Source organism: Capra hircus, chromosome 10 (genome assembly GCF_001704415.2).
Source record: "Capra hircus breed San Clemente chromosome 10, ASM170441v1, whole genome shotgun sequence".
NCBI classification, from domain to species: Eukaryota; Metazoa; Chordata; class Mammalia; order Artiodactyla; family Bovidae; genus Capra; species Capra hircus.
Window position 1 is genome coordinate 56,362,036 of NC_030817.1, and position 14,372 is coordinate 56,376,407.

The following is a 14,372-nucleotide window of genomic DNA, read 5'->3' on the forward strand; positions in this document are numbered from 1 at the left end:
TTTTCATAGCCATGATGAGCAGGATAGTACCTTATAAAGATGATTTGCATTGGGAGAAAGTAGTCTTTTTTAAAAATATCATTCAGCACAGTATCTTCCTTCATTTAGTTCTATAGGAGTATTAATTTACCCATGACACCCAGTGTTAATAATTTGCAAGGAGAAAAAAAATTCCTGTCTTCAGCTTTATTGATGAGCCTGGCCTTCCTCAGGAACCTCGGCTGATCCTCTGCAGCTCCATGGCTGGGCCCCTGGCATTTACTGACCTGCTCTGTGCTCACATCTCACCAAGGCGTCTCATCAGCACTGGGACCGCTTCTCCCAGTTTATCTTCTCCCTCTCCCCTGCTCTGCTAGGGAGAACCACCGTGTTCCCCTCGGGCTGGCTGCATGGCTCAGTTTCTGAGGGTATCGTTCACATTACAACACGTCTCATCGGTGTTATCGGAGGTTTTCCAACACTATTCCTGGAACAGATTTTAGCTTAGTTTCCCCAAATCACTTTTCTTATATGCAAAGAAGTTTGGAAATCTTCATGGCTCTTTCAAGGGATTAATCAAGCTTGAGGTGTTTTTTTAAGAGACGGAGCTATCAGATTTTACCATCTTTTTCATTCTCAAGTTCTTGGCCAAACATTTACTTGAAAATTTTCATTTACAAAGATCTTCTTGAATGTTTCTATCTTGAGATTGAAGTGGCTTGTTTCAAATGGTAGGCTGTTTTTCCATTTCTCAGGGGACTTTCTCCTTACATTCACCAAAATGATGATTTACAGTATCCTAGACCTACCAGCATTTCTGGAGGACAGAAGATAGAGGGACAGCATCTTCAGAGTGGGGTACCTCTGTGGTCTCCCTCATCTCAGCTGATGCACTTCCATCCTTCCTGTTGCTCAGGCCCAAAAGCTTGGCGTAATCCTGATTCTCCTGCTTTTTCGTTAAGTCACATCTAATCCAACTGCAAATGTTACCTCTAACTTCCATTTAAATCTCCATCCAGGTTCTTAACGGGCTTGGTTTTGCTTTGAGAGCTGGTTTGGAGCAAGCATTTTAAGAAAAGATAAACCTGATGGTGGGTAAGATAAACCTGCAGCCATTCCAGGGCAGTATCAGACGTGGGAAGGTCCTAGTTAATTTTATGAAGTCAGTGAAGCAGTCATACAGAGTATTTTTTAAATTAATTTATTTTTAATTGAAGGATAATTGCTTTACAACATGCAAAGTATTAATAAGAGAAGCCTGAGAGCCCACAGACACTGAATTAGGAACTTGTACCCCAGGTTCCTATAAGCACTACCTTACACCCTACGTGCCCAGTGGCAGCTCTGGCCAGTGAGTTTGGCGTGGTTTCTTATGAAGCATTTTTGTGACAATAGTTGAGCTATAACAGGGCGTTTCAGGTATTTTTAAGGTACCACATGTGGAAAAAAAGGGTTGACTTTTGGTTCTTCAAAGAGCCTTCCTAGGCTTCTTAATAAGCAGGAGCTGGTAAAAGGCTTCTCAACCTTGTTACTATTGGCCTTTGGAGTCCTTTGTTGGGGCGGGAGGCGGGGGCTGTCTTGTGTATTGTAGGATGTTCAACAGCATCCCTGGCTTCTATTTACTAGAAGCCAGAAGTACCCCACCTACAGTGTGGCAACCAAAAGTGTCTACAGGCATTGACAGGTGACCTCTGGGGGCAAAATCACCCCACTTGAGAATCACCAAATTAGAAGGCCAGATCTGGGTTTGGTTTGAGAAGGGACTTTCCCATAGTGACTGTTGTGATGAAATAAGCTCCTAAACTGGGAGTAATTGGAAGTGGACCCTGTGTGGGATCTGCTTTTTCATTGCACAGGGGACTGGATCAGACAGCATTTAAGGGGCTTCCGCACGCTGACTCTCCACACTGATTGGAGGAGAGAATTTCATCATTTGCCACCATCTGCTCTGGGGCTTGTCAGCATAACATTGTTTCCTTGGCAGTCTGTTGAGCTCATGAATGTCCTTCAGGAGCATTTTCATAAATCTGAAATGATATTTCATAGTGTTATATTTGTTTATATTCAGATTGCTTTCAGGACATTTTCTTTTTGATCTGGTTGGTATTAAGGGCTAGCACTATACCTTTCTTATGGCTATATGAGATGGCGTTAAAAATGTCTTATTTTAATGTGGGAGAATGTTACTTGGTTAGTAATAAATGTACATCTATATTACAATAAACTAGGTGACAGAATTCTGTTATAGTTTTTAAAGCAAAAATGTAAAGTTAAATCCTTATTATAGGAAAAGCATCTTCAAAAGCACTAGTTGCGTATGGCACCCCACTCCAGTACTCTTGCCTGGAAAATCCCATGGACGAAGGAGCCTGGTAGGCTGCAGTCCATGGGGTCGCTAAGAGTCGGGCACGACTGAGCGACTTCACTTTCACTTTTCACTTTCATGCATTGGAGAAGGAAATGGCAACCCACTCCAGTGTTCTTGCCTGGAGAATCCCAGGGACGGCAGAGCCTGATGGGCTGCCGTCTATGGGGTCGCACAGAGTCGGACACGACTGAAGCGACTTAGCAGCAGCAGCAGCAGCAGCAGCAGTTGCGTTCTGGGGCCTGACTTGGGCTAGGTCACTGGAGATCTCTCCAGGATCTGGTGAGTTTCTAACCAGGAGGGAAAGAGGAGAGGCTGTCACTTTGCAGGACCTTGATGCCCCAGACCCTTCTCTTACCGGGGAAGAGAAATTAGGAGCCCTTTGGTAATCACATCCTGGCTCTGGGCAGCTGAGTTTGAGCCTTGGCTTTGGGAAGTCCTCCTCTGCCTGTTGTTGCCACCACCCAGCAGCAGCAGCCTGTGGCGCTCTCTAGCCTGGTTATAGACATTCTCTGAAGTTGGCAGGGGAAGCCAGGTAGCTGTTCCCATGCTGGCTGGACTCAGTGTTAGAATCAGTAGCTATATTAGGCTGTTGTCTATAAGGACAGAAAAGTAGATACTGGGAATGCCGGAGAGAGGGACAAGCGTGAAAATGAAGATAGTTATGAGTTTGTGTGCTGGAACACTTAGGCTGTGTTCAGCAAGGATTGATGAACCAAAATGTAGCCTCTTAGAGGTAACACTGAAACATTTTCTTTAGAAATAGGTTGGATTGAAACATTCTCTACCAAGAGAATATATAAAAGATTATTAGAAAAGGAAGTCCATTATCAAACTAGAAAGCTAAAAAAATAAATAAATAAAACTAGAAAGCCATAGTTTCACAAACAGATATACAATACTTAGCACTCTTCAGCTTTCTAATTGATGTTCCCAAATATTAGAAATTATGGAAGCTCTTTTTATTAATATGGATTATAAAAGCACGTAATTTTGATATTCTTATAGTTAACTTAGAAAAGTATTTTTTCTTTTTTTAAAAAATATTTTATTTAATTTGGCTGTGCCAGGTCTTATTTATAGCACTCAAGATCTTCAGTCTTCGTTGTGGCATCAGAACCTTTAGTGGTGGCATGTGGCTCTAGTTCCCTGATCAGGGATTGAACCTGGGGCCCCCTGCATTGGGAGCACATAGTCTTAGCCACTGGACCACCAGGAAAGTCTTGAATTTTTTTTTTAACTTTTAAGAGTATTAGAACAAAGCAATGGGAATTCCCTGGTGGTCCAGTGGTTAGGACTCTGAGCTTCCAGTACAGGGTTCCTGGGTTCAGTCCCTAGTTGGGGAACTAAGATCCTGCATGCCATGTGGTAAGGCAAAAAAAAAAAAAAAAAACCAAACAGGCTAAATTTTAGAATTAGATTCATTAATTCATTGAAGGACTTTTAGAATTTTGTATCTTTAGGAACATGACAAAGACAGTACCTTAGTGATACTATTAACAAATCTTCATTTCTAATTGTAGTTAATTCCATTTACCAGAGAGAAGTATCAAAATAGTGTGTATATAGCTCTAGCTACGTGTATATGACAGAATCATTTTAGATATTCAGGTCTCAGTTTCTGTTAGACCTCTAATCAATTAAGAAAAACAAATCCCATAATCTAAGCAGCACTTTGTAACAGTAAAGGCTTATGACCATAGAAGCCACCTAATAACAGAAACTCAGTTCAGTTCAGTCGCTCAGTCGTGTCCGACTCTTTGCGACTCCATGGACTGCAGCACACCAGGCCTCTTTGTCCATCACCAGCTCCCAGAGTTTACTCAAACTCATGTCCATTGAGTCGGTGATGCCATCCAACCATCTCATCCTCTGTTGTCCCCTTCTCTTCCTACCTTCAGTCTTTCCCAGCATCAGGGTCTTTTCTAGTGAGTCAGTTCTTTGCATCAGGTGGCCAAAGTATTGGAGCTTCAGCTTCAGCATCAGTCCTTCCAATGAATATTCAGGACTGATTTCCTTTAGGATGGACTGGTTGGATCTCCTTGCAGTCCAAGGGACTCTCAAGAGTCTTCTCCAACACCACAGTTCAAAAGCATCAATTCTTTGGCGCTCATCTTTCTTTATAGTCCAATTCTCACATCCATACATGACTACTGGAAAAACCATAGCTTTGACTAGATGGACCTTTGTTGGCAAAGTAATGTCTCTGTTTTTTAATATGCTATCTAGGTTGGTCATAACTTTTCTTTCAAGGAGCAAGCATCTTTTACCTTCATGGCTGCAGTCACCATCTGCAGTGATTTTGGAGCCCCCAAAAATAAAGTCAGCCATTGTTTCCACTATTCCCCTGTCTGGCTCCAAAAATAAAGTCTGTCACTGTTTCTCCATCTATTTGCCATGAAGTGATGGGACCAGATGCCGTGATCTTAGTTTTCTGAATGTTGAGCTTTAAGCCAACTTTTTCACTCTCCTTTCACTTTCATCAAGAGGCTCTTCAGTTCTTCTTTGCTTTCTGCCATAAGGGTGGTGTCATCTGCATATCTGAGTTTATTGATATTTCTCCTGGGAATCTTGATTCCAGCTTGTGCTTCATCCAGTCCAGCATTTTTCATGAGTTACCCTGCATATAAGTTAAATAAGCAGGGTGACAATATACAACCTTGATATATTCCTTTCCTGATTTGGAACTAGTGCTAGCTAAATAAATAAGCAGTCAAATAGGAATACACAGCATTTTAATAAATCTCTGAGAGATCCCGTTTAGGTATTGTGTTAATCAAACATAGTAAACTGAAAAGATGGGCTTCTTTTCTGAAAAGGAAGTTCCTTGGGACTGTGTTTTGTTCTCTGGGATAGCCCTATTGCCCGGCCATGTGCTTAGTCTGACTCTCTGCGACCCCATGGACTGTAGCCCTCCAGGCTCTTCTGTTCATGGAATTCTCCAAGCAGGAATACTGGGGTGGGTTGCCATTCCTTCCTCCAGGGGGTCTTTCCAACCCAGGGATCGAACCCAGGTCTCCTGCATTGCAGGCAGATTCTTTACCATCTGAGTCACCAGGGAAGCCTGGCCCATAGTGGGTGCTAATAAATCTTTGTATGGATTAATAAAAGAGGAGGGAAGAAAGTAAATGTAAGAGTAATACTCCAGTGTCAGATGAAGAAGAAATCTACAGGAGTGAAGGAGTGCATATTTAAAGGGCTCTGTTTATTTATTTATTTTTGGCTGTGCTGGGTCTTTGTTGCTGTGCTCGGGCTTTCTCTAGTTGCAGCGAACGCGGCAATTGGGGGCTGCTCTTCCTGTGGTGCTCAGGCCTCTCGTTCTGGTGGCCACTCTTGTTTTGGAGCACAGGCTTTAGAGTACACAGACTTCAGTAGCTGCAGTGCATGGACTTAGTGGCTCCACGGCATGTGGAATCTTCCTGGACCAGGGATCAAACCCATGTCCCCTGCATTGGCAGACAGGTTCTTTACCATTGGACCACCAAGACAGTCTGAGAATACATTTTAAAACATAGGTACCCAGGAATCTTGGATATGTGTGATAATTGCTTGCTGCTTTGCTTCACTTTCCAACCTGTTAGTGCAACTCACTAAATTGAAGGTCCTGGCTTATATTCATCTTTGAATCTAGACACCATAGCACATAGTAATTGTCATTTATTGAAAAACTACGATTTGCAAAGCACTGTTCTTCCCTACACAACAGCCAGGGGCATTATTTGCATTTTGGAAATAAAGGACGCAGGCTCAGAGGAGCTGGATCATGTGCCCGAACACTGCGGGGCCGGGATCCCAGCTGAGGGCTGTGCGGCTCTAGAGCCATAGGCATTGTCCTCAGCCAGACTCTCTAGGCGCTCAGTAACTGTGTGTGGAGTGCAAAAACAGAGGAGGCATCAGGACGAAGTCATTAAGGGGATGGCATTGAGCTAGGTGTTAAATAGAAGTAAGATTTGGGTGGGGTGAAAAGGGCAGGGTGGTGGCGAGGGGTAGAGGATTCAGGCAAAAGCGACAGTCAATTAAAAAAATGAGAACAGAGAGGCATAGACGGAGTATATGTAGGACTTCTGGTTTCCTACCAAGTAGGATGTGTTTGAAGATGAGTAGGGGATAGCAGTTTGGGTCTAGGTTGCAGAGGGCCTTGGATAAGATGCTTGGAGTTTACTTTAGAGACAGAGTCAGTCCATCAGAGAGAATTTTTATCAGGAAAGAGCCTTGCATACAGAAATACCCACCCAGAATTTGGAAGAATGTTCAAGGCTAGTGATTCCTTGAGAATGCTTGTCTGAAACAGAGTAATGCTCTTTTAGATGAGAATGAACTAAAAAGTCCATAAGTAAGAGCATTTTCCAAGTATCTGAACTCTCAGACTTGACCCTAGGAGGATAATTGGCTGGTTTCAATATTCATGGTCATGCATAGAGGAAAGAGCAAGTAGAGCTGTCAAACAAAAGATAATGCAGGAGGCTGCAGATAAGAAGAGTGTTTTAGAGTCTTAAGAATTGCAAGTTGGAAGACCCAGATTTGTAGTCTTACAAGAATGGGTAGTCTTGAAAGAAAGTTCCGCAGAAGAAATAGAGTCGGGGCCTTATGAAGACAAAAGGCTATGAGGTTGTTAAAAGTTGTGTGGTAAGAATTGTGATCGACATAACTCAGAAAATATTTGGCCTTAAGGAATCACGTATTTTAGGGTAGTGGTCCATTAAGTGGGTAGACTCTCATGAGTTATTTTTAGGGTAAGGGTTTTAGAAGTGTCTTGAGTTTCTGGCAGGTTTATGACTTCATCAGGTAAAAATGTCAGATTCCATCTCGGCTAAGCTATGCCTAAGTCACACTTCCTTAATGGCCTCCTGGCTCTATTTAGAGAGTGCTGTTAGCAATACTGACTCCATTTTGATCTTCCTCTCACATAGCTGAACAGATGACACATTAGTGGTATCATTGCTTTCTCTTGACACTTGATTGACATGTAGGCTTTAGAAAAGCCTTAGAGTGTGAACATCTGTGTCTGTGAATCGCAGTTTCTAGTCTGGTCTTTTCTGACATAAAATGAACTACTGGGTGTTTCCAGTTGTCTCAGCTCTATGCAGTGTCACACAACCAGGCATCTATCTTCAGGGAAACTGCCCTTTCAAGGATAGTCAGTGGGGTTAAAATAAATCACTTTAGTTTAGCCTGCTATTGTTCCAAAGTTGTTTTTTTTTTAAACCCCCCTTCTCCTATAAAGTATTTATCATTATTTGCTGAAACACTGTCACTAGATGCAACAGATTGCTTTCCTCCAACCTCAACAGTTATGTCTCTGTAATAATTTGCTTTTTGACTTCGTATAACTGAAATATGGGCGTTTTCTCACAATATGCTTTTCTCCCACTCAACATTATTTTCTTGAGACCATTATAGAACATGTAAGTATTCCATTGTGTGAATACACCACAGTTTATTCATTCTGGTAATGATGGACATTTTTTGTTATCACAAATGCTCAAAGGCTAGTGGTCTGTTGATTCAAAAACGAACTGCTGGGACTTCCCTGGTGGTCCAGTGGCTAAGAATCACTGCTTCTAATTCAGGGGGTCCAGGTTTTATTCCTGATCAAGGAATTAGATCCTGCATGCCACACTAAGACTCATTGCAGCCAAATAAGTAAGTTAAATTAAAAAAAAAAAAAGAAGACTAATTGCTTCAGAATACTGCTTCAGAGTCAGCCCTCCATATCTTTGGGTTTTGCATTCAGATTTAACCAATGACAGATTAAAAATGTTCAGGAAAGGGAAATTCCAGAAAATTCCCCAAAGCAAAACTTGTATTTGCCTGACTTGGCAACTATTTACATAGAATTTACACTATGTTTACAACTATTTTCATAACATTTGCATTACATTAGGTATTATAGGTAATCTAGAGATAATTTAAGGTAAACAGTGGGGGGTGGAGGATGTGTTGTGCATGGGTTGTTGTGTACGTTAGTCACTGAGTCGTATCCAATTCTTTGTGACCTTATGGTTGTGGTCCACCAGGCTACTCTGTCCATGGGATTCTCCAGGCAAGAATACTGGAGTGGGTTGTCATGCCCTTCTCCAAGGGATCTTCTTGACCCACAGATTGAGCCCGGGTCTCTTGCATTACAGGAGGATTTTTTACCATTTGAGCCACCAGGGAGGCCAGTATATAGATTATGTGTAAATATTATGCCATTTTATATAAGGGACTGCCAAGCTTGGTATCTGTGGGGGTTTCTGGACCTTATCCTCCACAGATGCCAAGGGAGAATTACCAATAGTGTGAAGGAGAACGGTCAGACTTGACTTTTTGCCAGGATAGCGGGTGTTAATGGTGGAAATGAGAAATCTGTGTGCCTTCTCCCTCTCCACGTTGAAGCTTTTAGAGTATGTGGAACTTGCTTTCTCTCTTTTTTTGGCCATGCCTCATGGCTTGTGGAATTTTAGTTCTCCAACAAGGGATCCAACCCCATCCCTCGGCAGTGAGAACAGAGAGTCCTCACCACTAGATGTTCCTGAAACTTGCTCATTTTAGTAAAAAATCTCCAGGATGTAGGACACACACATACATGCATGCACACACACAGTGTTCCATAGAAAAACCTGTGTGTACTGATCAGATTCAGTTTCCATTGCTTAAGAAGAATCTTGGATGATTATTGCAATTTCTAATATTTTTATTCTCCCACTGGCCTTAAAAAAAGATCCAAGAAGCAATTCCACTTTAATGAGAAGACTTGTTTAAATCAAAGACACTTGTTTTAATTTAGAAAAGTTTCTTGGGGACCTCACTGGCTGTCCAATGGTAAAGACTCCTGAGCTTCCAATGCAGGGGGCATGGATTCAATCCCTGGTCAGGGAACTAAGATCCCACACACCTTGCTGTGTGTGTGGCCAAAAAAAAAAAAAAAAAAAAGTTTCTTGATTAGTGTAGAAGGCCAACTTGGAAAAGCTGATTATGTATCAGTAATTTTGTTTTGTTCCTAAGAGAAACTCCTTGAAAGCCAGATCCAGGTTGACTTTTTGTTTCACCGGTTCACATTCTAGGTGAGAAGCTCCTGCAGAGCTGGCCCCTGGTTCAGAAATGCTGCTTTCAGAATTACTGTTCAAGCAAATGTTGTGTCAGGGTCCTCCGTCAGTTGTGGGTGAACCCTCACAGTAGTGCAGTGCACCCCAAGAGCCGGCGTCCAAGGACGTGTTCAGTGGACTTTGGGGTCTGCTGACCTGCGACTGGGCACTAACGGTTGCCTGTCTTCCAGCTTTCATGACGCTGGTGATCACACTGCTGCACGTGTTCTGGGGCATCGTGTTTTTCGATGGCTGTGAGAAAAAGAAGTGGTACACCCTTCTTGTAGTTCTTCTCTCCCATCTGCTGGTGTCAGCCCTGGTGAGTATTGCTACTCTGCTCAAACTGGGTTTTGGAGCTTTAAGTCCACACATCTGAAGTGATAGATTCCACTCTAAGTGAAATACACTCTCGTGGCATAATGAGGAAATTCAGAAAAAGTCATTTAAAAGAATGAATGAATGATAGATAAATCATCCAAGTCTTGCTATAGAAGGATAACTAGTAATTTATTGGCTGATCTCATAAACTATTTCTTTTTGGTAGGTGTCTTTCTTTTAATTAAGTTAGTCAAACCTGAAATAGTCTTGCATTATGCTTATGTTATGGAACACATTTTAAGCAATTTCTACATTATTATGGATCCTTTTAATATTTACATTTTAATAGCTTTTTATATCTACATAAAATTATAGTTTGCTTAACTGATCGATCATTTGTTTTTCTTCTTTTGGTTATTAGAAAGCTGTTTTGAATTGAACATCATTGTATATGAAACTTTTTCAATACGTTGTTCAGATTCTAAGGAATAGAATTATGAAGTCAAATGGAATATTTTTAAATATTTTAAGATATTAAAGCCCTTGATGCAGATTGCTAAAATTCTCTCCAAAAGGGTTGTACTATTGTTACTCATTCTGATTAATATCAAGAGTGCCTGGGACTTCCTGGCCGTCCAGTGGTTAAGACTCCAAGTTTCCAATGCAGGAGGCTCAGGTTTGATTCCTGGTTGGGGAACTAAGAGCCCACCCACATGCCACATGGCCAAAAAAAATGTGAAACCCCCTCCCAAAGAGTACCCATCTTAATCCCTCCTCACTGGTATTAAAATGCCAGTTTTCAAAAGAAAGTTGAAAAGGATACTTGACTAGGTGTATTTTTAAAGCACTGTTTAATGCTTTGGTCTGACTTTAATCATAATTGTCATATACTTATATCAGAATGATCCCAGCCATTGCCTCGTCTAGACCTTCATCATTTCTCACCTAAAGTATTGAAAAGTTCCTCCTGATGGTGTCCTGCTTCATGTTTCTCTCCTCTCCATCCATTTAGAGTTCATGTCAAGTTTTCTTATACTGGACTCTGCTCTCTCACCCATCTAAAGAACAATCTTCTTGCCTTCCCTACCTAGAACATTTCAGTCATACTAAAGTTACCCTTAATATTATACTAAAGTTACCCTTAATATGATGGCAGCTGCTGCTGCTAAGTCACTTCAGTTGTGTCTGACTCTGTGTGACCCCATAGATGGCAGCCCACCAGGCCCCTCCATCCCTGGGATTCTCTAGGCAAGAATACTGGAGTGGGTTGCCATGTCCTTCTCCAATGATGGCAGCTGCTGCTGCTAAGTCACTTCAGTCGTGTCCGACTCTGTGCGACCCCATAGACGGCAGCCCACCAGGCTCCTATGTCCCTGGGATTCTCCAGGCAAGAACAGTGGAGTGGGTTGTCATTTTCTTCTCCAATGATGGCAATTATGTAAAGTCAAATCTTCATGGAAAAATAATTGGAGAGAGAATGCATTAAAGTATTAACAGTTTTCATCTCTGGATGGGTTCTTTTATTCTTTATGGTTTTCAGCACGTTCCAAAGTTTCTACTGTATATACTTTAATAATCAGAAAGGAAATTGCAAGAAAAAGCCAATGTCCTTCTTATGGATCCAGTCCACCATTCATTCATTCAACAAGTAGTGAGTGCCTTCTGTGTTTCAGGCACTGTTCTAGGTGAGCAAAACAATTTACAGGAAAAAACCAAGACTCTGCCTTTACCATCTAGTGGAGAGAAAGGGACAATAAGCAACAGACATAATAAAACAAAATATGTTAGAAATTGATTGGTGCTGTGGGAAAAAAGGGAAAGCAGAGTGGGTTCAAAGGATTCAAGGGACTTCCCTGGTGGTCTTCCCTGGTGGGAAGACTCTATACTCCCATTGTAGGGGACTTGGATTCGATTCCTGGTCAGAGAACTAGATCTCACATGATGCAACTAAGACCCACTACAGCCAAAATAAATAATTAAAAAAAAAAGATTCTAGATTGTAGGGGCTGGGGATGTTGAATTTTCAAACTAGGTAGTTAAAAGTAGGCTTCATTGTGAAGGTGACATTCAAGTGAAGAAGTGAAGTTGGTGATGTGGCTGTCTGGAGAAGGAACATGACAGACCAAACAGCTAGTGGCAAAGTCCTAAGACTAAAGAACATGCTTGGCATGTTTATGGAAGCGAGAGTGGCCAGAACCACGAGCCAGGGGAAGTTAGTAGGAGATACTGTCACGGATTTTTAATTGGAAATGGAAGCAGCGGTTGGAAATGAGAACCATATCTAGCTAATGCAAGGCTTGGGCTTTTACCCTTAGTGAAATGGGTTCATTGTGGGGTGTTGAGTACAGGGACTTGATTTGAATCACGTTTTAAAAGACTCACTTTGACTGCTGTTTTCAGAGTAGACTGTAACAGGGGAAGAAATTAAATCATCAAGAGAAGGATGGGGACACCTTGGGTGAGATAGCAATGGAGACGATGAGAAATGTTCAGACTCAGGACATGTTTCTGATAGTAGAGCTAACAGCTGTTTCCTGACAGACTGGATAAGGCAAGGGAGAGGAAGAAGAGCCAAGGACATCTTCAAAATTTCGAACCTGGGCAACCCAAAGGATGGAGTTGCCATCAGCTGGGATGGAGAATCTTGTGAGGGGAAAACAGTAGACCTCTTCGGGCCTGGTACCTTGGAGGTGCCTGTTGGACATCCAAGTGGAGAGGTCAGTTGGGTATTTGGATGAAAAAGTCTGGAGTTTGGGAGAGAAATCCAAGCTTTAAAAGGTCATTACAGGGAGTGAATCTAAGCAGATGAGAGAAGAGGCCAGAGGACTAAGCCCTGGGGCATTCCAACCTTGAGGTTGGGGCAGGAGCAGAAGCCAGCCACGGAGACTGAGAAAGAGCAAGTTAGTGACTCAGGAAGAGAGCCAGGAGTCAGGTGTCCTGAAGCTAAGTGTATTAAGGAAGAGAGAGTGATGAGTTGTAGCAGAGGCCAGTGGAATAAAACCCAGACTTCTTTGTTTGACATAAGCCTCTTACTGAATCTTACTGGTGCTAAACTTACCTCTTGCTGCTCCGCATAGTTCATATCATATGCTCTGTCTAAACTGACCCAGTGTGGCTCGCAGGTCATTCATGCTGCTATATCTGCAGTGATGGGTCTCCCCCGTAACCTAGGTCAGTTCGGAAAACTGTTCATTTTGTGTGAGGCCGTCCTGGAAAAGGTGCACATTTCTGAAAGCACTATCCTAGCCCTTTTTTACAGCTGTGTTGTAACCCTTCTCCCTGGCCAGCATTATTTTATTTGATACAGCTTTTACATCTTCTCCTCCAATTAGGGTTTGATCATCAAGGATGGGATCTTATCTTGTCAATCTTTGTATCCTGAATCCCTGGCACATAGGAGATGGCCAGTAACAATTGTTGAATATTGAAGAGTTTGTATTATTCTCTCTGATGATTGAAAAGAACCCAGGAAATTTGAAAGATTACATACCAAAATGTTAACAATAGTTGTCTCTGAATGACAGATTTCAAAAAATGTGTAAGTTTTATGAATATAGCACATGTACAGTAAAGTATATAAATTAGAAGTGTACATCTTTTTTTTTTTTTTCCCCTACTCTTTGGGCTTCACTGAGCAGCATGTGGGATCTTATTTCCCCAACCATGGATCAAACCCACGCCCCCTGCATTGGAAGCGCAGAGTCTTAAACACTAGACCACCAAGGTCCAGTGTGTATATCTTGATGAATTTTCCCAGTGTGAACACGCCAATGTCACTCGAACCCAAATGAAAGCTAAAACTTCTGCTCCCGTGAGCTTCCTGGTGCTGCTTCTCTGCTTCCCTGCCGCCACCCCTCCAAGGATAACCACGGTCCTGACTTCTGACTCGATAGCTTGCCCTGCCTTAAACAGAACAGTACAGTGTTTGCTCTTGTGTCTGACTCCTTTCACTCAGTCTTTGTTTGGGAAATTAATTTGTTTATAGCTATTGATTGCTGTTTCTTTGCAGAATAGTGTTCTACGGTATGACAATACCATAATTTATCCATTCCACAACAGAGAGGCATTTATGCTGTCTCCAGGTTTTAACCATTGTGAACAGTACTGCTTTGAACATTCTAGTGTATATCTCTTGGTAAAAATGTGTGCACATTTCTTCTGGATATATACCTGGGGTAGAATTTCTTGTCATGGTGTGTACCTGTCAATTGTTCATATTACCCACTTTTTCAGAGAGGTGGTATCAACTTACACTCCACCTTTAATTTATGAGTTGTATTTTCTCCACCTCCTCACCAACACTTAGTATTGCATTCTCTTTATTGTTACCCGTATCTAGCACTGGGTGTGTAGTGGTATCCCATTTTGGTTTTCATTTTCATTTTCCTGATGGTGAATGAAGTTGAGCGTGTCTTCCTATGTTTATCAGCCATTTGGTTAATTCTCTTGTAATGTGCCTGTTCACATCTTTCACCCACCATTCTACTGGGTCGTCTGTCTTTTTTTTTTTTTTTTTTAGGTTCTTTTTTGGTATTCTCTAAAAGAGGCTTTTATTAGATATGCCTGCCTAGTCACTTCAGTCTTGTCCAACTCTTTGTGACCCCATGGACTGTAGCCTGCCAGGCTCCTCTGTCCATGGGATT

General features: G+C 41.9%; 1 protein-coding gene across 2 annotated transcripts in view; it reads left to right on the forward strand.

Moving 5' to 3' along the window:
* The window catches only part of APH1B (aph-1 homolog B, gamma-secretase subunit), a 40,915-nt gene that overhangs the window by 19,792 nt on the left and 6,751 nt on the right, over positions 1 to 14,372 (forward strand). For both annotated transcript variants that reach the window (XM_018054314.1, XM_018054315.1), the window contains exon 5: positions 9,603 to 9,730. In XM_018054314.1, the coding sequence (XP_017909803.1) occupies positions 9,603 to 9,730 (128 nt within the window). The remainder of the gene's footprint in view (positions 1 to 9,602; positions 9,731 to 14,372) is intronic.